Source organism: Lagenorhynchus albirostris, chromosome 21 (assembly GCF_949774975.1).
Source record: "Lagenorhynchus albirostris chromosome 21, mLagAlb1.1, whole genome shotgun sequence".
NCBI lineage: Eukaryota > Metazoa > Chordata > Mammalia > Artiodactyla > Delphinidae > Lagenorhynchus > Lagenorhynchus albirostris.
The window spans coordinates 4,854,067-4,880,510 of record NC_083115.1 but is presented as its reverse complement, the minus strand read 5'-3'; the positions used below and the strand labels follow the sequence as shown (position 1 = coordinate 4,880,510).

The following is a 26,444-nucleotide window of genomic DNA, read 5'->3' as shown; positions in this document are numbered from 1 at the left end:
GCTCCGCAGCTGACGTGGCATTTCTGAATAAAGTTATCCATATAAATTGAGGGTGGATTTGTCAAAAGATTGAATTAATTTCTTGGTTATTATAAAATAACATAAAAATTATTTTTTTCATGTATTTATCTCTTCTGTTTTTAGATGTTTACGCCATTTAAAATTACTATTGTGCTGTCATCTTTGGAATTGTGGTCAGATAAAAATAAGATCTCTACTGTTGGTGAGGCAGATGAATTATTGCATGCATTTTTAGAATGGAAAAAGTCTTATCTTACCCTAAGACCTCATGATATTGCGTATCTATTCATGTAAGTATAATGTTTCAGTCTTCTTAGAAATCAAAGATTTGTGATATTGATGTAGCTTAAATTAGGGAATTGTTGTTCATTTCTGACTATTCATACTTTGATTATCATGCACTCAGTCAGACCTCATGCTGTCTTTCTGGTTGTCAGACAATAAAAGCAGATTGCTAAAATTTATTTCTGTGCTTATCAACATTTACTATTGAGGAGATTGATATTTCAGGAAGTTAAACCAACTAAGGACTCTTGATGGTGTGTCTAGGTTTTGAATCCACAGTTTGTAACTCCAGAGCCCATAATCTTAATCATTACATAAAGAGATGGCATTTATCTTGTGAAGTTTATATCTTTGTTATGAGTTTTGATCAAAGCCTTGGTAAAGTAGGTTAAAATATTTTATCCTACTGAATTTTCTGCATTATTTTTAAATGTTAGTTTTCTAAACAATCAATTATAACTGTATACTTACAATTTTATTCATATAAAATTTACCAGCAATTATGATCAGCATGTCTTTCAATAAATCTGCATATACATATTTTTAAGTTGGCATGATAATATCAATATTTCCAGTTTATAATAGGGTCTAAAAGTTGTGTGTAGTTTATTTAACTAGTTCTTTAATAATTGGTACTTGGCTTGATTCCAATATTTTATTATTTTAAAAAATCTTACAGTGAAAAAAACCTTATGTGTGTCATTTATATATGTGCATGTGTATCTACAAGGCAGATTCCCAGGAGTAATATTTCTAGGTAGTATAATTCTAATTTTGATAGCTAATACCAGATTTTGGCACTGATTTTAGTGCTTTGCACACTTATCAATAACGTATGAGAAGGGTCTGTTTCCCCACAGTCTAGCCACCAAAGTGTATGGTCAAGTTTTTCTTCACCTTTGGTACCTGAGAAATGATATATTGGTATAGTTTTAATTTTCATTTCTTTTTCATGAGCCTGATGGTAGATAGCTAGATATCTAGATAGATAGGGATAGATGCATTTAGATATCAATTTCAACACAGATATAGATAAAAAGACAAATTTCTTTGCCTTGCGATGAGAAGTAGTTTTCTTTCTTAATTTGTCTTTTGACTTGGCTTCTTGTGTGTGTGTATTTTTTAACTGCCATACAAAATACTTTTATTTTTAAGGCAGGATTCATGAGGTTTTTATTTGATGGTTTCTAGAGTTTGAGTCATAATTAGAAAGGCCTTCCCACTTCATGGGTGTGAGGGAAGTTTTAAATTTATTTTCCATGGAAATTTTAGAATCAACCTGTCTAGCTCCTATTTTTTAAGACTGTTGAATTTATAAATTGAGCTATAGAGAACTGTTTAGTCTTCACATCTCACATTTTGTCTTTCCAGTTTTTGGTCATTCAGAAGTTAATTTCTCATAGGTTTTATACATTTATTGATAACTTTTCTTAGGTATATTGTCTTTCTGGTTGCTGTTGTAAATGTGTCTTCTGTCTGCTAAATATATATTGTTTTGTTTGTAAGATTACCTTAATTTCATATTGATTTTATATCCTATTGCCTTACTAAATTTCTTTGTTTTTAATCATTCTTAAGTCTATTACATTGGTTTTTTCACTCATATAATTATACCATCTGCAAATACAGGTAGTTTTATCTCTTGCTATTAATTTTATATTTTCAGTTTCTTTCTCTGTTCTTATTGCTTTGGCTAGTTTAATACAGTTTAAACTAGTAGTAGTAATAATGGTAACATGGGTCATGTCTGTTTTATTCTTTACTTTAGGGAATGTTACCTCATTGCGTAATACTTTTTAGCTTTGGGGGCTAAAATGTAGGTTTGGCTCTGTGTGTGTGCACAGGCATGTTTTAGAATTTGAATAATAGTAGGGCAATATTCATAGATTCATACTATACCAACAATTTGAAAAATAATCTTTCAGGGACTTCCCTGGCAGTCCAGTGATTAATACTTCTCCTTCCAATGCAGGGGTTGTGGGTTTGATCCCTGGTCAGGGAGCTAAGATCCCACATGCCTCAGGGCCAAAACACCAAAACATAAAGCAGAAGCAATATTTTAACGAATTCAATAAAGACTTTAAAAATGGTCCACATCAAAAAAATCTTAAAAAAAAGAACGAAAAATAATCTTTCAGCTTTTATAGGGATGACATAAGATACTCTTATTGGCATTCAATAGAAATAATTATAGTGATATATTTCCTAATCTTGAACCATCTTGCATTCCTAGAATAAATCTCAATTTTGACATGATGTATTATCCTTTTAATAGGATGTTGAAGTTTGATACAGTAATAAGTGAAATTGGTGAGAGCATTTATCCCATTAGAAATGTAGAAATTATGGTACAGTCAGTCTCCTTGAACTTGAATAATACCCCTTCTTGATCCCTTGATGTTATTTTAATGCATCAACATACTTTGCATATGAGTAATGTCCTAGAATAAATACTATAAAATTACGATAAATAACAGTAATTATCTATTATTTTCTGGTCTTTGTACTCTAGAAATTTGTACTCCAGAAATTTATAATCTGGTTTAGGCCCTACAGTAGGAACAATGAACATAGCAAGCTTAATTTTTTAACCGTTTACAATCTGTCCTTTATTCAACAAATGTTTATTGAGATAATATTGCATAGTGATTCAAATTTAAACTCTGGAGGCCAACTGCCTGCATTTAACTTCAGCCCTGTCACCTAGGGCAATTGATGCTCTCTGCCTCAGTTTCCCTATATTTGCTTTTATTAGTTTTATTCATTTACAGCTTTATTGAGGTGTAATTGACAAATAAAAATTATACATATTTAAGGAGTACAATGTGATATTTGATATATGTATACATTGTGAAATCATAAGCTAATTAACATATACACCACCTTACATAGTTAACATTCTTTGGTGTGTGGTGAGAAATCTTAAGATCTTCTCTAGCAAATTTCACATATACAATGCAGTATTATTAACTATAATCATCATGCTGTACATTAGAACTCCAGGACTTATTCAGCCTACATAACTGAAACCTTGTATCTTTGACCATCTCCCCATTTCCTCCATCTCCCAACCCCTGGCAACCACTATTCAACTCGCTGCTTTTATGAGTTGGATTATTTTAGATTCCACACGTAAGTGTGATCATACAGTGCTTGCCTTTTTATGTCTGGCTTATTTCACTTAGCATAATGTCCTTCAGGTTTATCCATGTTGTAAATGTCAGGATTTCCTTCTTTCTTGAGGCTGAATTATATTCCACTGTATATATACATCACATTTTCTTTATCCATTCATCTCTCAATGGACGTTTAAAAAGTGGGCCTCTTTGGCATCATCTTGCATGGCTGGCAGTATTCACTATACTCTCACCTTCCCTTGTGGGAGAAATCATGGCTGGAGGCAGCTCTTTTGGCACTGAGCTGTGCTGCCTTGGGGGAATGGTGACATGGGTAAAGTGAAACAGTTTTTACCTTCTTCAATGTGTCTCTTCTTGGATTTTTTGCTCCAGTGTGGCATGGGGCCTTTCCTTGGGTCTTGGGCCACATCTGTGGTTGTTTGTCAAAATTGTTGTTTCTGTGGAGAGATGAGGGCTAAAAAACTCCTATTCTGCCATCTTGCTGATGTCACTCCAGAAGATTAATGTTGGTACATTATCTCTACTTGTTTATAGTTTACAGGAAGAAGAAACAATGAGAGTGAGAGCGAGAGCAAGAGCAAGAGTGAGAGAGAGACTCAAAGTAACATATAACAAAAGGGCCAAGTTAAAGACGTGCTAATCAAATTAGAAGTGAGAAGGCAGATTGAGGAATTTTTTAAAAATATTTATTGTTTTTACTTAATATAATTAATTTTTAAAAAATTTTTGGCTGTGACGGGTCTTAGTTGCAGCACTTGGGATGTTCGTTGCAGTGTGCAGGCTTCTCTCTAGTTGTGGTGTGCTGACTTACTTGCCCCATGACATGTGTGATCTTAGTTCCCCAACCAGGGATCGAACCCTCATGCCCTGCATTGGAAGCAGATTCTTTACCACTGGACCACCAGGAAGTCCCAGGAATGTTTAAATTCAGTGAAAGGAGGTGGAAAGCATTCCAGGTTATGGAAACAATATGCCTAGAGACATGGGACTAAATAATAGTTCTTTTCAAAGAGTATGGAATTCATAGTTATAACTGGAGCTGAACCTCTGGAGGAGGGGAGGGATACAAGAAAAGTTGAAGGAGTAAAACAGTAAATCTTGATAACTGATTTGATGTGGAGACTGGGTGGCCGTATTAAGTAAAAAATAGCTATTATTGAATCCAGCTCATCAGGAGTATGCATAGAGTTAGGGGGAAAGTCTTATCTATTGGGAGAACTATCTTGAATGAAGAAAGAGTGTAAACAATACTTTCATATTGGAATGTAAAGCCAAAGTTGGGTGTTAAAGGCAAATACTTGGAAACAAGTGCTTATGTATAAGCAATATCAGTGAGGCAGAATAAGGGAGCAGTGGAGAGACAGTGCAATTGTGAAGTGCAGTGCAGTTGAGACTGAGGAGGCATTTCAAACTGAGAATTGCGTACCAAGCTTTTTTACACACGTCTTGGAATGTTCGTTTTGGCTGGGGCTCTAAAGATGGCAGAATATGTTTGGAGCATCTATATCTTAGTGGTTGAGAGTATGGCTCTGCATTCAAACTGTCCAAGTTCATATCCTTCAGCAGCACTTACCTGTGCTGCCCTGAGCAAGTTACTTGTACTTCCCATCTGATGTTTGATTTGTTCAGTGGGGAAAAAATAGTATCTAATTCACTGGCTGGATTTGAGGATTAAATAGAATCGTTTATGTAAATCCATGAGAATAGTGCTATTATTATATGGCAGTTTATACGGACTCTTCTTCTGAAAGCAGAAAAAAATAATGGTAAGTTGTAGAACAATAAAATCATTCCAGTGAGAAAATGGTGAGCTTTTCTACATTTGAGTGAAAACTTTTAATCCATACATTAAAACTATTTGTCATTGTAATTCAGCAAAATGCTTTTGATTGAAATGTTTGATCAAGGCTTTAGTAACCCTAACCACACGTCACAAGAACAGTAAAGTCATCAATAACTTGGATCCATTGGATACGTTTTAGGAACCCAGATTGCTTAATCTCATTTAATGAAGACTATTTTACAAATTTGAAGCAGTTAACTACATACGGAAAGATTGTACTTCAATTTGCTTCAGACTAGAAATTTATGAACTACAGACAAATTACTAGCAGGAGTTATCACATGTGAATTGTTTGTCAAAATTAACTATAATTATATACTTATTTATTTAGCTATAGAGATTATCCAGATTATGTGGGAGCAGCATTTCCTGGAAAGATGTGTGTTACCAGTTATTCTGCAGGAATTGCTTTGGTATGTAATTATTTAATCTTATTATTTGAAAAAAATACATTTAAAAATTACCCAGTATTACAGCATATATTTTATACACTTCACATTTATATCTACATTTAGAGATTGCATTTATATTCCATCACTCTTAGAACTTTGAAGTATGTAGAAGTACTTTGAAGTATGTAGAAGTATAGTATTCTGAAGTACAAGTGTCTTATTGCAATTATTTGGAAGTTAAAGTGGAATAAAAATATAATAAATACACATGTATCCCTTATTATATAGAAGAGTGTATTATGAAAAATTATCTGTAAAGATATTTCTATAACCAAAATAGATTTTTTTTCTTGTAGGTATAAAATTGGAAAAATAGTCTTATAGATAAATTAACTTCAAAATCAAAACAAATGATGAACCAAAATGTATGATAAAAATCTGTTAAAATGTTTCAAATTTTTCTACGTAATATTTAAAAGAAACTTTTATGTCTATTTTAAATATTTATAGTTCTGATAAATATTTTATATTTAAATAAATTATTGGTGTAATTAGATGCATCACTGATAGAGAAGTAATTCATTGAGCCTTTCCCCCACCTATTGATCCTTTTTAAAAATAAGTTTAAGTACTATATAGTATTTTTAAATTACAAAGTAATTTATGTTATGCATGTCCATTTTTAAAAGAACATATAGAAACATAAAAGGAAACATATAATCTGGCGTCTTCCCAGAGATGAAGCAATAATCACTGTTAACATTTTGATTAATATGTATCTCGTACTTTGAGTTTTTATCTGTTACTGTGGCTCCCCATTATATGTTTTTGCAAAAATGGGATTTTGCATACATATTTTTATTTCTGATACTCTTCCAATTATTTTTATTACAGAATTTATGCATGCATGCATGTATATGTAAAATTGTTTAAATTGTAGCTATACAAAGCAAAGTTTGTTAACAAAACTGTCTTCTTTATCCCCTTCATGAAGTCCTGTAAGAATTTATAATTTCTATTTAAATTCTCTGGTAGTTAAGTTTATTTATTTAAAAAATATATACTTTGACCCCTATTTTGATTAATAAACTTTAGACAACATTGGTAATATTATCTTTGACATATTTAATCCACTCTATTTGTCATATATATTATGACGTTTTTATTACTTTATTAATACTTATAATAGTAATCTATATTAAACACATTCTTAAATATTATATGTATATACATAATATATGTAATTATATATTATAGATGTTATACAATATAATACACAATATATAATATATTAAATATTATTGCATAATATATTACCATCTTAATGTATTTATGTTTTTATTTATATTAATTATTTAAAAAATTCTTTTTACCTTATGCAAAGTCCATTGATTATTTGCTATGAAAAATGAGACATGTAAAATAGTACACTTCTCATATCCATTGTTAAGAGTTATAAAATTTATAATTTATTTTATAGAACTTTTGTGCTTTGTCTACAGGTTGATTTTTAAGTTAAATCAATAAATATTTTATGGTATTATGAATATAAAAATGATATTAACTCTGAATCAAGAAGTAAATATGTTGCTATTCTGGTAAAGCTTTGATGGCCAAAAGAGGTCTTGTCCATTTTTTTCTAACTTATTTTACTTCTGTGGGCGGAACCAACTGCCACAGAAAATTAAACTTCATCTTCCTTTTCTTGGAATTCTTTGCTCTTTTTCTGGAATAACTCAAGTTTAAAAAATTTTAGGCGCAGTGTATATAAGTGGCAAACACTGTTATTTTATTAATGAAAACACTTTTGCTTTCCCTCCACATTTGATTGGTAATTTGGCTAGGCTTAGAATCCTAGTTCTAACATCCTTCTCTTTCAGCATTCTGCAGATTGATGTATTGTGTTTTTGTCAACTCATTATGAAGTGAAAGGATGGCAAGGAAATTGAGGGTGTTTGTAAGAGAATCTGAACTGCTTAAAGGAGGAGAGAAGTCAGTAAGGAGGTTAGGAACAGTGAAAATGTAGGAACATGGTTTGGTTGTGCTGATGGGTATGCAGATTGTTGTAGTTGAGGTGCTAGTGGAGTTATCAGGAGAGACAGCAGGTGGTCAGGATGTGGGATGCACAGAGATGACGGAGGGCTTGCAGTTATTGATAAAAATCTGTTGACAGGGTCTAGAGTGTGAACCATAGGAATGAGTGGGTGAGGCAGGATGTAGGATAGAATTATTAGAGGAGTTGAATTCAAGGAATAATGCTTTTACAAAGCTTTTGTACTTATATTTTTATAAACCTTTATATTTCTTTGTTTAAAAGCTCTTATACTTTTACCACAATTGAATATGTCTCTGAACAAGAATTGTTTTTTATGCTTTAAACATAATATAAATTGTATCCTGCTGTATCATTCTGCAAATAGATTTTTTTTGGTTTCCACTTAAAATTTTGAGATTTAATGGAATTACAGTTAATTTTTAAAAGGCTTTGTTTTTTAAGAGAAATTTTAGGTTCATAGCAAAATTAAGAGGGAAGTACAGAGATATCCCATGTAGTCCCTGCCCACCCCCACACATAACCTCCCTCACTGTTAACGTCCACACCAGAGAGGTGCATTTGTTACAGATGATGGACCTACACTGACACATTACAACCACCAAAAGTTCACAGCTTACATTAAGGTTCATTTTGGTGGTATACATTGTGTGAGTTTTGACAAATATATAATGACATATATCTAGCATTATAGTGTCATAGAGAGTAGCTTCACTGTCCTCAAAATCCTTTGTGCCTAGTAAATTTTTTGCATTGGTGCTTGATACTTTATTATATTAATGCCACACTGTATCCTTTATGATTTTCATGGGAATTTTGGTTGTTTCTATTTTTGCCATTACGAACAATATTTAATAAACATCTCTATACATAACTCTTCCAATTTCCATTTGATCTTTTTGTAAATTGAAATGTAGTTGACGTACAACATTATGTTAGTTTCAGGTGTACTACACAGTGATTTGACATTTGCATACCTTACAAAAAGTCATGACAAGTCTAGTAATTGTCTGTCCCCATACAAAGTTAATATTATTGACCTTATTTTATATGCTGTATATTATACCCCCATGGCTTATTTATTTTATAACTGGAGGTTTGTACTTCTTAATCCACTTTACCTATTTCACCACCACCCTACCCCCTCCCCTCTGGCGGCCACCCATCTGTCTTCACTACCTGAGTTTGTTTTCATTTTCTTTTGTTTGTTTGTTTTGTTTTTAGATTTCAAGTACAAGTGAGAGCATACATATTTGTCTTTCTCTGTCTGACTTATTTCACTCTGTGTAATACTCTCCAGATAGACCTTCCATGTTTTTGCAAATGGCAAGATTTTTATTGGGGGGGTGTATAGTTGTTTTACAATGTCTTGTTAGTTTCTGCTGTACAGTGAAGTGAATCAGCTGTATGTATACATATATCTTCTCTTTTTGGGATTTCCTTCCCATTTAGGTCACCACAGAGCATTGAGTAGAGTTCCCTGTGCTATACAGCAAGTTCTCATTAGTTACCTATTTTATACATATTAGTGTATATATGTCAGTCCCAATCTCCCAGTTCATCCCACCCCCCCACCCCCTTTCCCCCCTTGGTGTCCATACATTTGTTCACTATGTCTCTATTTCTGTCTTGTAAACAGGTTCATCTGTACAACAAATGGCAAGATTTTTTAAATTTTTATTTATTTATTTATTTGTAGTACGTGGGGCTCTCACTGTTGTGGCCTCTCCCATTGAGGAGCACAGGCTCCGGCCGTGCAGACTCAGCGGCCATGGCTTATGGGCCTAGCCGCTCTGCGGCATGTGGGATCTTCCTGGGCTGGGGCACAAACCTGCGTCCCCTGCATCGGCAGGTGGACTCTCAACCACTGCGCCACCAGGGAAGCCCTAAAATTTATTTTTTATGTTTTTTGACTTTTTATTTTATATTGGTGTATAGGTGATTAACAATGTTGTGTTAGTTTCAGGTTTACAGCAAAGTGATTCAGTTATACATATGCATGTATTTATTCTTTTTCAAATTCTTTTCCCATTTGTGTTGTTACATAATATTGAGCAGAGTTCCCTGTGCTATACAGTAGGTGCAAATGGCAAGATTTTATTGGCTGAGTATTAATCTACTGTGTGTGTATGTGTGTGTGTATACATATACATACATGCATATATATATATATATGCATGTATGTATATGTATACACACACACATGTCATATCTTCTTTATCCGCTCATCTAACAATGGATACTTAGGTTGTTTCCATATCATGGCTATGGTAAATAATGCTGCAATGAACATTGGGGTACATATCATTTAGTATTAGTGTTTTTGTTTTCTTTGGAAAAATACCCACAAGTGAAATTGTTGGATTATATGCAGTCCAATTTTTAATTTTAAGAGGAACCTCCATACTGTTTTCCATAGTGGCTGCACCAATTTACAGTCCCATCAACAGTGCACAGGGGCTCCCTTTTCTCCACATCATTGCCACCACTTGTTTTTGTCTTTCTGATGACAGCCATTCTGACAGGTGTGAGGTGGTTTCTCATTGTGGTTTTGATTTTAATTTCCGTGATGATTAGTGTTTTGAGCATCTTTTCATGTGTCTGTTGGCCATCTGTTTGTCTTCTTTCGGAAAATGTCTATTCACGTCCTCTGCCCATTTTTAAATCAGGTTTTTTGGGGTTTTTTTGATGTTGAGATGTGTGAGTTCTTTGTATATTTTGAATATTAACCCCTTATTATATATATTGTTTGCAAATATTTTCTCCTATTTAGTAGTTTACCTTTTAATTTTGTGGTTGGTTTTCTTCACTATGCAAAAACTTTTTAGTTTGATGTAGTACCATTTGTTTATTGTTACTTTTATTTTCCTTGCTTGAGGAGACAGGTACAAAAAATCAGGGAACATGATAACTTCAACTTTGTTCTTTATCAAGATTGCTTTGACTGTTCTGGGACTTTTGTGGTTCCATACAAATTTTAGAAGTATTTGTTCCAACTCTGTGAAAAACGCCATTGGTGTTTTGTTTTTTTTCCCGATACACGGGCCTCTCACTGTTGTGGCCTCTCCCATTGTGGAGCACAGGCTCCAGACGCGCAGGCTCGGCAGCCATGGCTCACGGGCCCAGCCGCTCTGCGGCATGTGGGATCTTCCCGGACCGGGGCACAAACCCGTGTCCCCTGCATCGGCAGGCGGACTCTCAACCACTGCGCCACCAGGGAAGCCCCCTCAGCTTTTATTCGTTTGGGAATCATGGTCTCTTCTTCATTTCTGAAGCACAGTTTTGCTGGGCATAGAATTCTTGGTTGACAGGTTTTTTTCTTTCAGTATTTTGAATATATAATCCCATTCTTTCCTCACCTGAAATATTTCTGTTGAGAAACCTGCTGATAGTCTTATGGGGGTTCCCTTGTATGTAACTTGGTTTTTTTTTCCTCTCTTCTTTCAAAATTCTTTCTTTGTCTTTACTTTTGACACTTTAATTGTAATGTGTCCTGGTGTAGCCCTATTCAAGTTCAACCTATTTGGGGTCCTTTGTGCCTCATATACTTGGATGTCCATTTCTTTCCCAGTTTTTGGAAAATTTCAGCCATTATTGCTTTAAATATACTTTCTGTCCCTTTTTCTTTTCCTTCTGGAATTCCCATGATATGGTTATTGGGGGGTGTGTGTGTCTGTGTGTGTGTGTGTGTGTGTGTTTGTCCCATAGTCCTGTAGGCTTGCTTTCTTTTTCATTCTTTTTTTATTTTTGCTCCTCTGACTGGATAATTTAAAATATTCCTGCCTTCTAGATCACTGATTCTTTATTTTGCCTGGTTGAGTCTACTGTTGAAGCTCTCTATTGAATGCTTCAGTCGTGTTTTTCAGCTCTAGGATATCTCTTTTTAATGGTTTCTGTTCCTTTGTTGAACGTATTTTGTTCATTCATTGTTTTACTACTTTCATTTGGTCATCTGTGTGTTCTTGTAATTCATTAAACTTCTTTAAGGAGATTATTCTAAATTATTTCTCTGACACTTCATAGATCTCCATTTATTTTGGGTTAGTTATTTTGCAGCATTTTTAGTTTGATTTGATGGTGTCACATCCACCTGATTTTTCTTGCTCCTTCATTCCTCACTTTGGTACCTGTGCATTTGAGTTATTGGTCTCCTCTTCCAGACTTTACAGGCTCACTTTGGCAGAGACAGTTCTTCACTAGTCAGCTCAGTTTAGGTTTCTGGACATGTCCTTGGACAGGCAGGATCTATTTTTGGGCAAGGCCACTGCCCAACCTCTGAGGTCAGGGGAGGGGGTACCACTGGCTATTAACTGTTGGATAGGACTGATAGTGAGGTTCCCTGCCCAAGAGAGGCAGTAGGATATACTCTGCGGTTGTTTAGATTCACTGGTCAGGCTTCCTAGAAGGTCAGGACAGGGAACTTTACTCAGCAGTAGCTGGGAGGTGAATTAGCTTCCGTGCCCTGACAGGGAGCACATGACCTGCATGGCTCATTGTTTGTGGACCCACATTAAGCAGACTGTGCCCTTAATTCCTTGGACACATGGGGCCACTGGGTTTTGCTCTGAAGATGGGGAAAACCATGGGCTGTGCTCTCTGTTCAAGTGCCACTGTAAGCAGGGTTGTTGGATGGGCAGCACAGCTTCCTGTGTGCTCTGGCTAGATTCGTTGGTTGGGCTTTCTGAAGGCTATATGTAGCAGTGGGAAGGGCTATGAATTTGTGTCCTTGTCCAGGTGTAGTGGGAAAACCAGCTTAGCTCTTTGTTTGTGGTCTTGACTCAATCTAACTGGCACTCCAGGTTTCCTGGCCAAACAGTGCCACAGGCTTTGCTCTGTGAACAATCAGTTCTGCCTGCCATACTCTCTGCTCAAGTGTTGCTGCACTATGCAGCTACCAGGTGTTCTGACCAGGCTTCTGGTCAGGGGGAGCCGGGAGCTATACTAGGCATTAGGCAGGGCTATGAACAACTCCCCTGACTGGGTGGAGGTGGGTAGTGGACCAGGTTCCAGGGCTGGCAAAGCTTTTCATCTGAGGACTCAAATCAGGCATTCCCATACCTCATTGACTTCCCTTGTCATACTGTTCCACTGTCCTGGCTCTGCAGATGAGCACAGCTGCTAGTTGGCACCTACAGGTGCTATAGATGGGAACTCGGCCTGCCAAGATGCAAGCAGTGATTGCTGCAAGCCCTTCCTGCCTTCTCTGTCATGATCAGATTCCCAGGGGTCAAATCTCACTCATCCTTTGTGATTCTTATGAGGTAAGATCAGAGTAGGGGCTCCCAGAAGTGATCCACAATACTAGGGGATCTGGATGTCCACTCTAGGCTCTTTTTCCACTTGAGGGACCGTAGGCTCTGGGAAGACCTCTCGGTGTGGTGCTGCACCAGTCTTGGGGAGGGGCAATGCATTCAGTGTATATCTGCTCCTCCTAACCTTCTAATGAGGTCTGTCTTGGTCTCTGGTACAGGGGCTGCTTCAGCCTCACCTCCATGTTCTAGAATTTTCTCAGTGACGTCCATGAGTAGTTGCTAGTTGTTCTTCTTGTGAGGGGGAGTGAAGTTGGGAAAGACCTATGTTGCCATCTTGGTGATATCACTCCTGTTGCAATTTAATTCTTACTATGGACCTGGAGACAATGAGGGGTGATGAGACAAATGTCCCAGGTATTGTCATTAAGTGTCATTTTTTTAAATGTAGGGGCTCTTTCATTGTTTTTTTTAAATTAATTAATTTATTTTTGGCTGCGTTGGGTCTTTGTTACTATGCATGGGCTTTCTCTAGTTGCGGCGAGTGGGGGCTACTCTTCGTTGTGGTGCATGGGCTTCTCATTGTGGAGCACGGGCTATAGGCACGCGGGCTTCAGCAGTTGTGGCACGTAGGCTTCAGTAGCTGTGGCTCACGGGCTCTAGAGCTCAGGCTCAGTAGTTGTAGTGCACAGGCTTAGTTGCTTCACGGCATGTGGGGTTTTCCCGGACTGTGGCTTGAACCCATGTCCCCTGCATTGGTAGGTGGATTCTTAACCACTGCTCCACCAGTGAAGCCCTCTTTCATTGTTTAGAGGGAGGCTTACTCTACAGGCAAGGGACGTCCAGGGATATTTGTTCATGTCACTCCAGTTGTTCCCACCCCAAGTTTCAGATTCTGACCCCTTCCACACCAAACCTGGTAGGTTTGATAGTTAAATTGGAGCTGGAACCCTACAGTACTTATAGCTAGGCCCTGAGTTTGGTCCTCAGCTGTATCAAACCAACAAGTGCAGGAGGTGATAGTCACTACAGTGCTGCTGCAGAGGCTTTCTGATTGCCTATTTGCATTATCAGTTGTTCATTTACAGTTTTTCCTTTCTGCTTTTCATAATGTGCTTCCTCTAGTACTGCCATAAGAAGCCAGTTGACCCCAAAATATTTATTATAGCTTGTCTTTATAACAGTGAAGTGCCTTGATGTTCCTCACAACTTGGCCTCTACCTACACCTTAACTTATGCCACATTTGGCAAAATTTGAGAAATTATGATGTCATTGCATATCATGAATTACCAGTGTCCCATTTCTCCTTGGCAAGGAAGATATTTATGCACTCATTAAATATGTGACAGCCTAATCACAAGAATGCTTTCCTGAGGGTCTGTTTTCCGTGGTTTCTCCTGATGCTAGTTACTGTGTCATTGAAAATCTTGGCAGGAAGCAGATAGTGTACTTACAACTGAGGAATTTGGTTATGTGGCCACTTTGTGAGCTGAGGGGTGGAGTATCATGTGGACTCTCCTGAATGAACATGAGAGCTGTCCTAAGAAATTAGGTGAATGGAAGATCATGGTCCATATAGCCAAAAATCTAATGTAAAAATAGCTCTTTTATATAGTTAGGACAGTTATTTAAGAATTATCTTAAAAGCATTCAATTATTAAATCATGGCAAAGCTAGACATAGGCTCAATATGCTTATATCTCAATAAAATTTCATAAGAAGATCTTCAGCTTCTTACTTGTCCAATGAACTGCATTTCCATAATCTTAAGTATTTGATAAATCAATAAAATGTTCATAATTACAAAAATATTACTTTTACCACCCTTCAGTGAATTGTCTTTTATTTGAATTTTCTTTGTTGTTAATGTAGTATCCCAAGGGGATAACTTTGGAGGCATTTTCAATTATTGTCACCCAGATGCTGGGACTCAGTCTGGGCATATCATATGATGACCCAAGGAAATGTCGATGTTCAGGAGCCATCTGCATAATGAGTCCAAAAGCCATGTAAGTTTTTAAAGAATAAGATTTATTTATTTGTTGTATTTATTTTGTTTTAAATAACTGAAGTGAAAAATTTTAGTATTTGCTTATAGCATGAATTAACTATAAATGGACCAAGGACCACAAAATATAAATATGAGATTTTAAGCCTAAGAATAGTATGGTGGGAGATTAGCATTAAGAACAGTCAAAGATAGCAAATCCAGTCTGCAAGATACATTAGCAAAGGAATTCTCCATAGGCTGTGTATTTTAAGAAATCACTTAATAAGGATCTTTAAAAATATGTCATAGGCCAAAACAAGTGACCTTTGTTTTTAGACAAAATTTTCTGTTTTGCTTTTAGAGTATATTAATGTTGTGGAAAAACTATGATCTAAAGAATATAATATTTGTGTGACTTTGGATAAATTACTAGGCCTTGCTTAGATTTATTTTTGTCATCTTTAAAATGGGAATGATTATGCCTGTTCTCCTACTTCACAGAGTGATATAAGAATAAAATGAGAAAATAAAATGGGAAGGTGTTTTTTAAATTGTAAAATCCTACAAGTGTGTGATGGATTAGTTACAGTGATTTCTAAATTTGCCAGTGTTCCCCACATAGTGTATCGTACAAGGGCTACAGCAGATGTCATTAGTGTTCTACAGTTTTTATTTGTAAAAAGGGCCTATGTTAAGTATGACCTATTCATAACTGAAGAACAATCAAAAGTCAAAAGTGAAAAGAAGCCATTAATTTCTGAAAACATGCTCTTTTTATAGTTACTTCTAAGCACCACCTAAGGTTAACACTTACTTTCTAAAAATAGCTCAAACACAAACATATATATTTTTATATACACACATTTTATTACAATTTAGTTCTCCATGGATTATATATAAAAACAATATTTTATATGTATAAAATATATAATTTCATTAAATTAAATGTATAATAAATTAAATATAACATTTATTAAATCAAATATAAAATTTATATAGCTATATAAGCAATATGAAAATTACCATTCTGGGCCTATTGTCCATTTGGCCAACTATTCTCAAGTATGCTATGACAAGATGTTTTGTGTAGGTCACCCAGAGTCTGGGATTAATGATAATAAAAATAACAAATATTTACGTTGTGCTTGCTATGTGCTAGAGACTATTTCAAACACTTTACATATGTTAAGTCATTTGATCCTCACATCTCTTTAGGGTAGGTCCTGTTATTCTCATCTTTACAGATAAGAAACTGAATTATAAAAGGATAACTATCTGTGGCCAGAGAGCTGGTTGTGGCAGTCCTGAGTTTTGAACCCAGGCATTCCGGCTTTAGAATCTGTGTTAATAAGCCTTTGGATTTGTATGGTGCTGTATGACATTTAAACTGCTTTCATACATATTGTCCAGTTTCTTAAAAAACTTTTGTGATGTGTGTAGAGCAAGTATTATCTTAATTTTTACAAAATCTAACAATTTTATATGCATATATATGTAAGATATATAAATGAACATATAAGATCTATCTATAAATGTAGATAGATATATCTTTTGCATTTCTAGAGTACATCTCATTCATTATTTTATGTAATTTTCAAAGAAGGCATGTGAGTAAGTAAGGCAACTATGATTATTTCCATTTGTCTTTTTCCATGTGTTTTTTTTTTTTTAAAGCCCTGGAGTACAGAGAGCCTAAATGACTCTACATTGGATATACAGATAATAAGTGGCCAACTTCAGCTGATATCAGTAATGTCACCAATGATTTATTGGGTACTCACTATAAGCCAAAGAGTTGAATTAGGTACTTTACTTGTTTATTAACATTTAATCCTCATAACAACCCTAAGAAGTGGATGGGTACTATCCGTATCTTGTAGATGAGAAAACTGAAACTTGGAGAGTTTGATCACTTTGCTTAAAATCTCATAAGTCACAAGATTGGTACTAGTCAACAGGTTTATCTGACTCAAAGCTTTTGTTATTTTCTCTACTCCATATTGACTTCATATAGAGGACAGTTAATATATTGGAATTAATTTAAACCAAGTAGCAAAAGAACATTAAAATATATTCGTACAAACTTCATTCTTTAGTTCAATAATCCTTCTAGTATATTATTTTGATGATGCAATTTATATCTACTTTTTAAAAGTGGATAACTTTTAACATAGTCTGAACAAACAAATAGTTCAGAAGTGGAGGGAGGAAAGAGCATAGAAAGTGGCAAAAGCTATGAATGTAGGAACTTAGGGAAAACTCATGGTGAAGGTTTGCTTACCTATCCAGTTGCATCATTTTACAAAAAGGCAAAAACATTTAGAAGGAGTATGGAGTTATCAGTTATCCAAAGAAATTGAATTATTTTATTCTTATTGCTTTCTCTTAATTTCTTACTAAGACCAATTTTATTAAGCTATGGGAATTTGATTGGGGAAGAGGAGGTACCATCTTGGAGTAAGGAATACATTGAGGGGAATGTGGGCTTTGGAATCTTTCACTTGTTTGCTATTTTCCCTAACCCTTATTTTTCTCATCTGAAAAATGAAGATCATGATAGGTACATCTCACAGTTGTTGTGAGGATGCAATTAATCAAGTAAGTTACTTATCAGTGTGCTGGTATCTCTTCTTATTTGAGGAATAGAAAGACCTAGGTGGTATTAAAATGGTGGTGTAGGGATACACAAAAACAGTGAGAATATGGAATGTTGGGAAAGAAGTGTAGACAAGAGACAGACCCTGAAAGAAAAATGAAATACTGTAAAATGCTGTCAAGTGCTAACTCCAACTTCAGAAAAATGGTAGAGAGTACAACATTTTTTTTGCATAATTTCCTTCTGTCACATAATTTCTCTGTTCTTTGAATACAGAACTTAGGCTAGTTATATCATAGTTTCAATAAGCCTTTATAAAATAATTTGGGAGCAAAATAACATAGCATTAGAATTTAGAGTGCAAAATCGCAACCAAATGAACGTTAGGAAAAACTTCAGATAATTGATTCAAGTAAACTTTGGGAACACACATTCTTAGTTAAGAACTGCCATATGGGCAGCGAAAAGGTGAATAATTAGGGATTATATACAGTTAGCTATAAATAGTTCCCAGATCAAAAATATTATACAGTTTTTTTATTTAAAAGTTTTCTTCACCGTTCAGTTTTGGTGCTAAGATCATCAAAATTTATGGTTTATAGTAAAATATCTATTAATATTTAATAGTAAATATTTTATTGAATTATTTACTGTTCAAAGATGAAATTTTGAGTAAAAAGTACCTGAATTTGGAGTCTTAGATAACTGTGTGTGAATACTGATCCTGCTAATGTACAAACTATCTGAGTTTGAAGAGGTTTCTAGCTTCTCTAAACTTTAATTCAGTTTCTATAAAATGTTGATGACAATACCAACCTCTCTGGTTTGTTGTGAGGATTAAATAATCAAGTGAATAAAATATCCGGCTGATAATAGGCACTCAATAAATGTCAGTTACCTCCTTACCTTACAAAGTTGTACTGCATATGCAGAGTGACTCATCTTATGGAAATATTGTCTGAAGTTATTTTTATTAGTGGTATATGGACATAATTATGTTAAATTTTGATTAATATACAATTTCTGTGAAATCTTTGAGAAAGCTCAGGACTAAGCACAGTACAGTCTGTTTAACGAAAGTTTGTTGTTATTAGGAAGAATCAACAGACAGTTGGTTCTATGTTTGCTTAGAACTGTGCAGGTAATAAGTGATACCAACCATAAAGATGACAAAATTCCTGCTTCAAACAACTTACAATTCAATGAATTATCTATCATATTATATATGTAGTACAAACCTATGAATAAACATTGAAAAACCATTGAAATAGAAGAGATTCAAACTTTCAAAGAGTTTGATTCTTAATTTGGTCAAGGGAAAGATAGAGGAAGTAGAAGTTTGAAGAGTTGTTGATATACATCTGGGAATTTACATAAATGGATATTTGGTTGTCTCCGTGCCATTATTTCAGTTGTATTTCACCTAGGCAGAGGTATCATACACATACATAACCATATTTTTTCTGTATATGCAAGAATTTACATACAACCACACCCATTAGCTCAAAACTTTCTCTTAGGTAGATTTAGTTTGTAATGCATATAAAAAATAAAATTTATCTATTCTGTCTTTTCTTCCAGTTTTACTGAAATATAACTGACATATAGCGCTGTATAAATTTAGGGTGTACAGCATAATGATTTGATTTACATCCATCATGAAATGATTATCACAATAAGTTTAGTGAACATCCATCATCTCATATAGATAAATAATTAAAGAAGTAGAAAAATTTTTTTCATGTGATGAGAACTTTTAGGATTTACTCTCAACAAATTTCATATATAACATAGAGCAATGTTAATTATATTTATAATATTGTACATTACATCCCTAGTACTTACTTATAACTGGGAGTTTGTGACTTTGACTGCCTTCATGCAGTTCCCCTTCCCCTCACACATCTGATTTCTTTTTCTATGAGTTTTTTGTTTGTTTTGTTAGTCCTGTTATACAACATAGTGATTTGATATTTCTATACATTTCAAAATGATCACCATGATGTCTAGTTATATGTCACCATACAAAGATAATACATAGTTACTGTGTTCCCCATTTTATTTTAAATATTTTACTTGTATTTTTTTATTTTAAATATTTTATTTTATTTATTTATTTTGGCCGTGCTGGGAGGCATGTGGGATCTTAGTTCCCCGACCAGGGATCGAACTGGCACCCCCTGCAGTGGAAGTGCAGAGTCTTAACCACTGGACCGCCAGGGAAGTCCCCACAGTACATTTTATACCTGCGATTCATTTATTTTGCAGCTAGAAGTTTGCACCTTTTAATCTCCCTCACCTATGTCTTCCCCCCTCCCCCCCGGAAACCACCTCTTTGTTCTCTGATTCTATAACTGTTTCTGTTTTGCTCTGTTAGTTCATTTGTTTTGTTTTTTAGATTCCACATATAAGTGAAATCATACAGTATTTATCTTTCTCTGCCTGACTTATTTCACTTAGCATAATGCCCCCTAGTTCCATCCATGTTATCACAAATGGCAAGCTTTCATTGTTTTTTATGGCTGAGTAATTTCCACTGTGTGTGTATATGTGTGTGTGTGTGTGTGTGTGTGTGTATGTATGTGTGTGTGTGTGTGTGTGTGTGTGTATATATATATATATATACACACACACACACACACACACACACACACACATACACCACATCTTCTATTCCCATTAATCTATTGATGGGCACTTAGGTTGTGTCCATACCTTAACTATTGTAAATAATGCTCTAATGAACATAGGGATGCATGTATCTTTTCTAATTTGCATTTTTGTTTCTTCAGATAAATACACAGGAGTGGAATTGACAAATCATATGGTAGTTCTGTTTTGAAATTTTGAAGAATCTCCGTACTGTTTTTCATAGTGACTGCACCAATTTACATTCCCACCAACAGTGCATGAGGGTTTCCTTTTCTCCACATTCTCGCCAACACTCGCTATTTGTTTTCTTTTTTGATAATAACCCTTCTGACAGGTGTGAGGTAGTATCTTCTTGTGATTCAGTTTCCATAATGACTAGTGATGTTGAGCGTATTTCCATGTGCCTGTTGGCCATCTGTATGTCTTCTTTGGAAAAGGTCTGTTCGGGTCCTCTACACACTTTTTCAGTTGGGTTGTTTTATTGATGTTGAATTGTATGAGTTCCTTGTATATTTTAAATATCAACCTGTTATTAGCTATGTCATTTGCAAGTATCTTCTCCCATTCAATATGCCACCATTTCATTTTGTTGATAGTCTCCTTCACTGTACAAGAGCTTTTCAGTTTGATGTAGTCCCATTTATTTATTTTTGCTTTTGTTTCCCTTGCCTGAAGAGACAGATACAAAAAAATATTACTAAGATCAATGTCTAAAGAGCTTACTGCCTGTTTACTTCTAGAAGTTTTATGGTTTAAGTCTTACATTTAAGTCTTTAATCCGTTTTGAATTTATGTTTCTCCATAGTGTGAGAGAGTAGTCTAGTTTGTTTCTTTTGTATGTAGCTGTTCAGCACAATTTATTGAACAGGCCGTCTTTTCTCCATTTTGTATTCTTGCCTTCTTTGTCATAGATTAATTGACCATAAGTGCGTGAGTTTATTTCTGGGCTTTCTGTTCTGTTCCACTTATCCATGTGTCTGTTTTTGTGCCAGTACCATACTTGTTTGTTGACTGGCACTTTGTACCATAGTTTGAAATCAGGGAGTGTGATACCTCCAACTCTGTTCTTTTTCAAGATTTCTGTGGCTATTTGGAGTCTGTTGTGCTTCCATACAAATTTTATAATTATTTGTTCTAGCTCTGTGAAAAATGCCATTAATATTTTGATAGAAATTGCATTGAATCTATAGATTTCCTTGGGTAGTATGATCATTTTAACAGCAATTGATAATGGGATTGTTTTCTTAATTTCTCTTTCTCATAGTTTGTTGTTAATGTATAGAAATGTATCACATTGTATCCTGCACATTTACTGAATTCATTGATCAGTTCTAGTAGTTTTTTGGTGGTGTCGTTAGGATTTTCTATATATAGTATCATGTCATCTGCAGAAAGTGACAGTTTTCTTTCTTTGTTTCCAATTTGGATTCCTTTTATTTCTTTTTCTAGTCTGATTGCTGCGGCTAGGACTTCCAATACTATGTTGAATAAAATTGGTGAGAGTGGAAATCCTTGTCTTATTCCTGATCTTGGAGGAAATGCTTTCAGCTTTTCACATTTGAGTATGATATTAGCTGTGGATTTGTCATATGTTTAGATCTGAAGTGAGTCTCTTGTAGGAAGCATATGTATGGACGTTGTTTTTGTATCCATTCAGCCACTCTGTGCCTTTGATTGGAGCATTTAGTCCATTTACATTTAAATTAATTATTGATATGTATGTACTTATTCCCATTTTGTTAATTGTTTTGGAGTTGTTTTTGTAGTTCTTTTTTGTTGAGGTCCTCTTCCTTTTTTCTCTTTTCTTATGATTTGATGCCTACATTTGGTGTTATGTTTGGATGCCTTTCTCTTTTTTGTGTGTATATCTACTATAGATTTTTGGTTTGTCATTACCATGAGGTTTGTGTATAGCAATATATATATATATGCTTGTTTTAAGTTGCTGATCTCTTAAGTTCAAACACGTTTTAACAACCCTGCATTTTTACTTCCCACCCCCAATGTTTACGGTTTTTGACATCACCTTTTTGTGTATCCCTTAACTACTTATTGTAGATGTAGATGATTTTACTACTTTTTTTTTTTTTTTTTTGCGGTACGCGGGCCTCTCACTGCTGTGGCCTCTCCCGTTGCGGAGCACAGGCTCCGGATGCGCAGGCGCAGCGGCCATGGCTCACGGGCCCAGCCACTCTGCGCCATGTGGGATCCTCCCGGACCGGGGCACGAACCCGTGTCCCCTGCATCGGCAGGCGGACTCTCAACCACTGCACCACCAGGGAAGCCCTGATTTTACTACTTTTGTCTTTTAACCTTCCTACTAGATTTATAAGCTGTTGATTTATTACCTTTGTTGTATATTTGCATTTCCCTATAAGATTTTTTCTTTTGTAATTTTCATGTTTCTAGTTTTGGCCTTTTCTTTTTCACATAGAGAAGCTCCTTTAACATTTCTTGTAAAGCTGGTTTGGTGGTACCCATTTATTAGCATTTGCTTGTCTGTAAAACTTTTGACCTTGCCATCAAATCTGAATGAAAGCCTTGCCAGCTAGACTATTCTTGGCTGTAGTTTTTCTTCCTTTCATCACTTTAAATATACGGTGCCACTCTCTTCTGGCCTGCAGAGTTTCTGCTATAAAGTCAGATGATAGCCTTACGGGAGTTCCCTTGTTTGTAACTTGTTGCTTTTTCCTTGCTGCTTTTAATATTCTGTCTTTATCTTTAATTTTTGTCATTTTCACTACATCGTGTCTTGGTGTGTTCCTCTTTGGGTTGATCCTCTTTGGGACTCTCTGTAACTCCTGTACCTGGATGTCTGTTTCCTTTCCCACCTTAGGGAAGTCTTCAGCTATTATGTCTTCAAATACAGTATGTCCTCTGCCCCATTTTCTCTCTATCTTCTCCTTCTGGGGCTACTATAATGTGACTGTTAGTATGTTTGATATCGTCCCAGAGGTCTCTTAAGCTGTCCTCATTTCTTCTTATACATGTTTCTTTTTCCTGTTCAGCTTCAGTGATTTTTCACTGCTCTATTCTAGCTCACTGATTTGTTCCTCTGTATCATCTAACCTATTGTTGATTCGTTGTGGTAGATTTCTTATTTCAAGTATTGTATTCTTCATCTCTCTTTGTTTCTTCTTTGAATTTTCTAACTCTTTGTTCATGGCTCGCTCTGTTCATCCATTCTTCTCCCGAATTTTTTGAGCATCTTTATGATTGTTACCTTGAACTCTGTATCAGGTAGATTGCTTGTCTCCACTTCACTCAGTTCTTCTTTTGGGGTTTTATCTTTTTCTTTCATTTGGAACATATTCCTCTGTTGCCTCATATTGCCTAATTTGCTGTTTTTATTTCTATGTATCTGGTATTTGGTTGTTTCCCAAACTTGGAGAAATGACCTTTTATAGATGTCCTATGCGTCACAGCAGCACATTCCTCTCTGGTCCCAGACCTATATGCTCTAGCGGTCCCCCTAAGAGGACTGTGAGGGTCCTTCTATTGTGATGGCTGACTACTGTGGGTGGTCTGGTAGACTTGGCTGGACTGGCCCCCTGTCCAGTTGGTTGCCAGTCCCTGCCTTGTTCAGAGGCTGCCGGCCACTGGTGGGTAGAGCTGTGTCACAGGTGGCTGACTGTGGAAACTCATGGGGTCCTGGGGCTAGTGCTGGCCCAGTGGTGGGTGGATCTGGGGTTGGGGTGAGTGGCTATGGGCCCAGGGGTCCTGGATCTAATATCAGTCTGCTGGTGGGTGGGACCAGTTCCTGACATGGCTTACTGCATGGTCCAGTGTGTCCAAAGCTGTTGACAGCCTGCTAGTAAGCAGGGCTGGATCCCAGGTTGGCTGATGAAGGGGTCCGAGGTGTCCCAGAGCTGGTGTTAATCTACTCGTGTAGCTCAGAGGGTCCTGGGGCTGGTGTTGGCCTGCTGGTGGGTCAGCTGGGTCCTGACATGGCAGGCTGCAGGGCTCTGATGGTCCTGGTGGGACTGGTGTCTGCCCACTGGTTGGTGGGGCTAGAATCCAGGGGATACCAGGGTTGGTGGTATCCCCTGGTGGGAGAGGTTGTGCGAGTGTTGAGCTGGCTGCTGGGGGGAGGCTGGTCTCAGGGAGGCTAGAACTGGCTCACTGGTGGGTCACCCAGCCAGGGGTATGGGTCTTGCCTTTACTACGTCTCCACCCTTCCCACCCATCTACTTGTGGTTCCTTCTTCATATCTTTAGTTGTAGAAGATCTTTTCTGCTACTCTTCTAGTCTTTCTCATCAATAATTGCTCTTTAAATAGTTATAAATTTGATGTGCCTATGGGAGGAGGTGAGCTTAGAGTCTTCCTACTCCAACATCTTGGTCATTCTCTTATCTGTTCTTAATTTTTTTTATTGTAGTTGAAATACTCAACAGGAATTGTCTTAACCAATTTTAAATTTATTACTTAACTATAGGCACTATGCTGAACAGCAGATCTCTATAATTTATTCATCTTGTATAACTGAAACTTTACACCCATTTTACAACTCCCCATTTGCCCCTCCTCCTAGCCCCTTGTCAACTCTGCATCTGTGAGTTTGACTGTTTTAAATATCTCATATAAGTGAAAGCATGAAGTATTTCACTTTCTGTGACTAGCTTATTTCACTTAGCATAATGTCCTCGAGGCTTTTCTGTGTTGTTGCGTATGTCAGGACTTGCTTCTTTTTTTTTTAAGGCTGAATAATATTCCATTGCAGATATAAACCACATTTTCTTTATCCGTTCATCTTTCAGTGGACATTTAGGTTGACTCCATATCTTTGCTATCGTAAATATTGCTGCAATAAATATGGGAGTGCAGATATAACTTATATATCCTGATTTCAGTAGTTTTAGATATATACCCAGAAGTAGGATTGCTGGATCATATGATAGTTCTAGTTTTAATTTTTTGAGGAACCTCACACCTGTTTTCAAAAGAGCCTGGACCAATTTACATTTCCATAAACAATATACTAGGGTTCCAATTTCTATCCATCCTCGACAGCACTGTTGATCTATTTTTTAAAGAATCATAGCCATCTTAACAGGTGTGAGGTCTTTTGTTTTATTTTTGCGTTTCCCTGATGATTAGTTATACTGATAACCTTTTAACATACCTGTTGGCTATTTATATGTGTCTTCTTTGGGGAAATGTCTATCCAAATCTTTGCCCATTTTCTAGTTGGGTTGTTTAGTTTTGCCTATTGAACTTAATTTTGTTTTGAGAAGATATGTATTCCAGTGAATGAAATCACATGACCTCCTGCAGAATGACTTTGGCCTCTGAGCACTTGTTATGAACATTTATCATTACCTCTTGAATTTAACATTTTGAAATTAACTTATGTAATATAGAGTTGTGTTTTCAGAAGTATACTGCCATGACATTATACGGATTCATCTTTAGGCAATCCAGCGGTGTGAAGACTTTTAGCAATTGCAGTTTGAGTGACTTTGAAAATTTCATTTCAAATATGGGTGCCCGGTGTCTTCAGAATAAGCCACAAATGCAGAGGGCTCCGGCATCAATCTGTGGAAATGGCAGAGTGGAGGGAAATGAAATCTGTGACTGTGGTACTGAGGAAGTAAGTCTGATAATTGGAAAATTGATAAATTTATTATTTTAGTTCAACTCTTTGTCATATGTTATATATCTCAAATATGACTGAGTACTGTGCAACATATTGGCAGTAATAAAATCAAGGTTGAAATACACACAAGAATATACCATCTAGATTTAATAGGTTGAAGAGTTTTGGACAAATATAAGAATATTCCCAAAAAATTATTTCTGACAGGAAAAAAGGGAAGTCTACAATGAGCTTTTGGTTCCAGACTAAATATGTAAAATCTTTCAAACCTGTGCTTAACCTTTGGACATTTGATAAGTGTCTTATTGAAGATCAATGTGGGAGCAGACCATCAAGTATCCTTTGGGGTATTGCCTCACAATGGAATCAGCAGTATGGGGAGGGAAGACTGTTAAAGTTACAGTCTGAACATTGGGTGAGTTTGATTACTCACTTGATAGAGAAGCCCTAGAGAAAATATAATGAATGCAAAAAGTCCAGGGTGTAATGCTTCTAGACAGTTCAGTTTTTGCAGCAGTACTGCAAATATGATAAATGTTCACGATCATAAGATAGAAATGATATTAGGATTGGATACATGCATGGGTCAGAACAAACTTGTACTCATATCACATTGTTTTAATACTGT

At 35.8% G+C, this 26,444-nt stretch overlaps 1 protein-coding gene across 1 annotated transcript in view; it reads left to right on the top strand.

The window, feature by feature from the left end:
• ADAM32 (ADAM metallopeptidase domain 32) overlaps positions 1 to 26,444 on the top strand; it is a 146,992-nt gene that overhangs the window by 50,091 nt on the left and 70,457 nt on the right. Inside the window, exons 10-13 of the mRNA XM_060136298.1 lie at positions 145 to 311; positions 5,618 to 5,699; positions 14,854 to 14,990; positions 25,633 to 25,810. Of these exons, the coding sequence (XP_059992281.1) occupies positions 145 to 311; positions 5,618 to 5,699; positions 14,854 to 14,990; positions 25,633 to 25,810 (564 nt within the window). The remainder of the gene's footprint in view (positions 1 to 144; positions 312 to 5,617; positions 5,700 to 14,853; positions 14,991 to 25,632; positions 25,811 to 26,444) is intronic.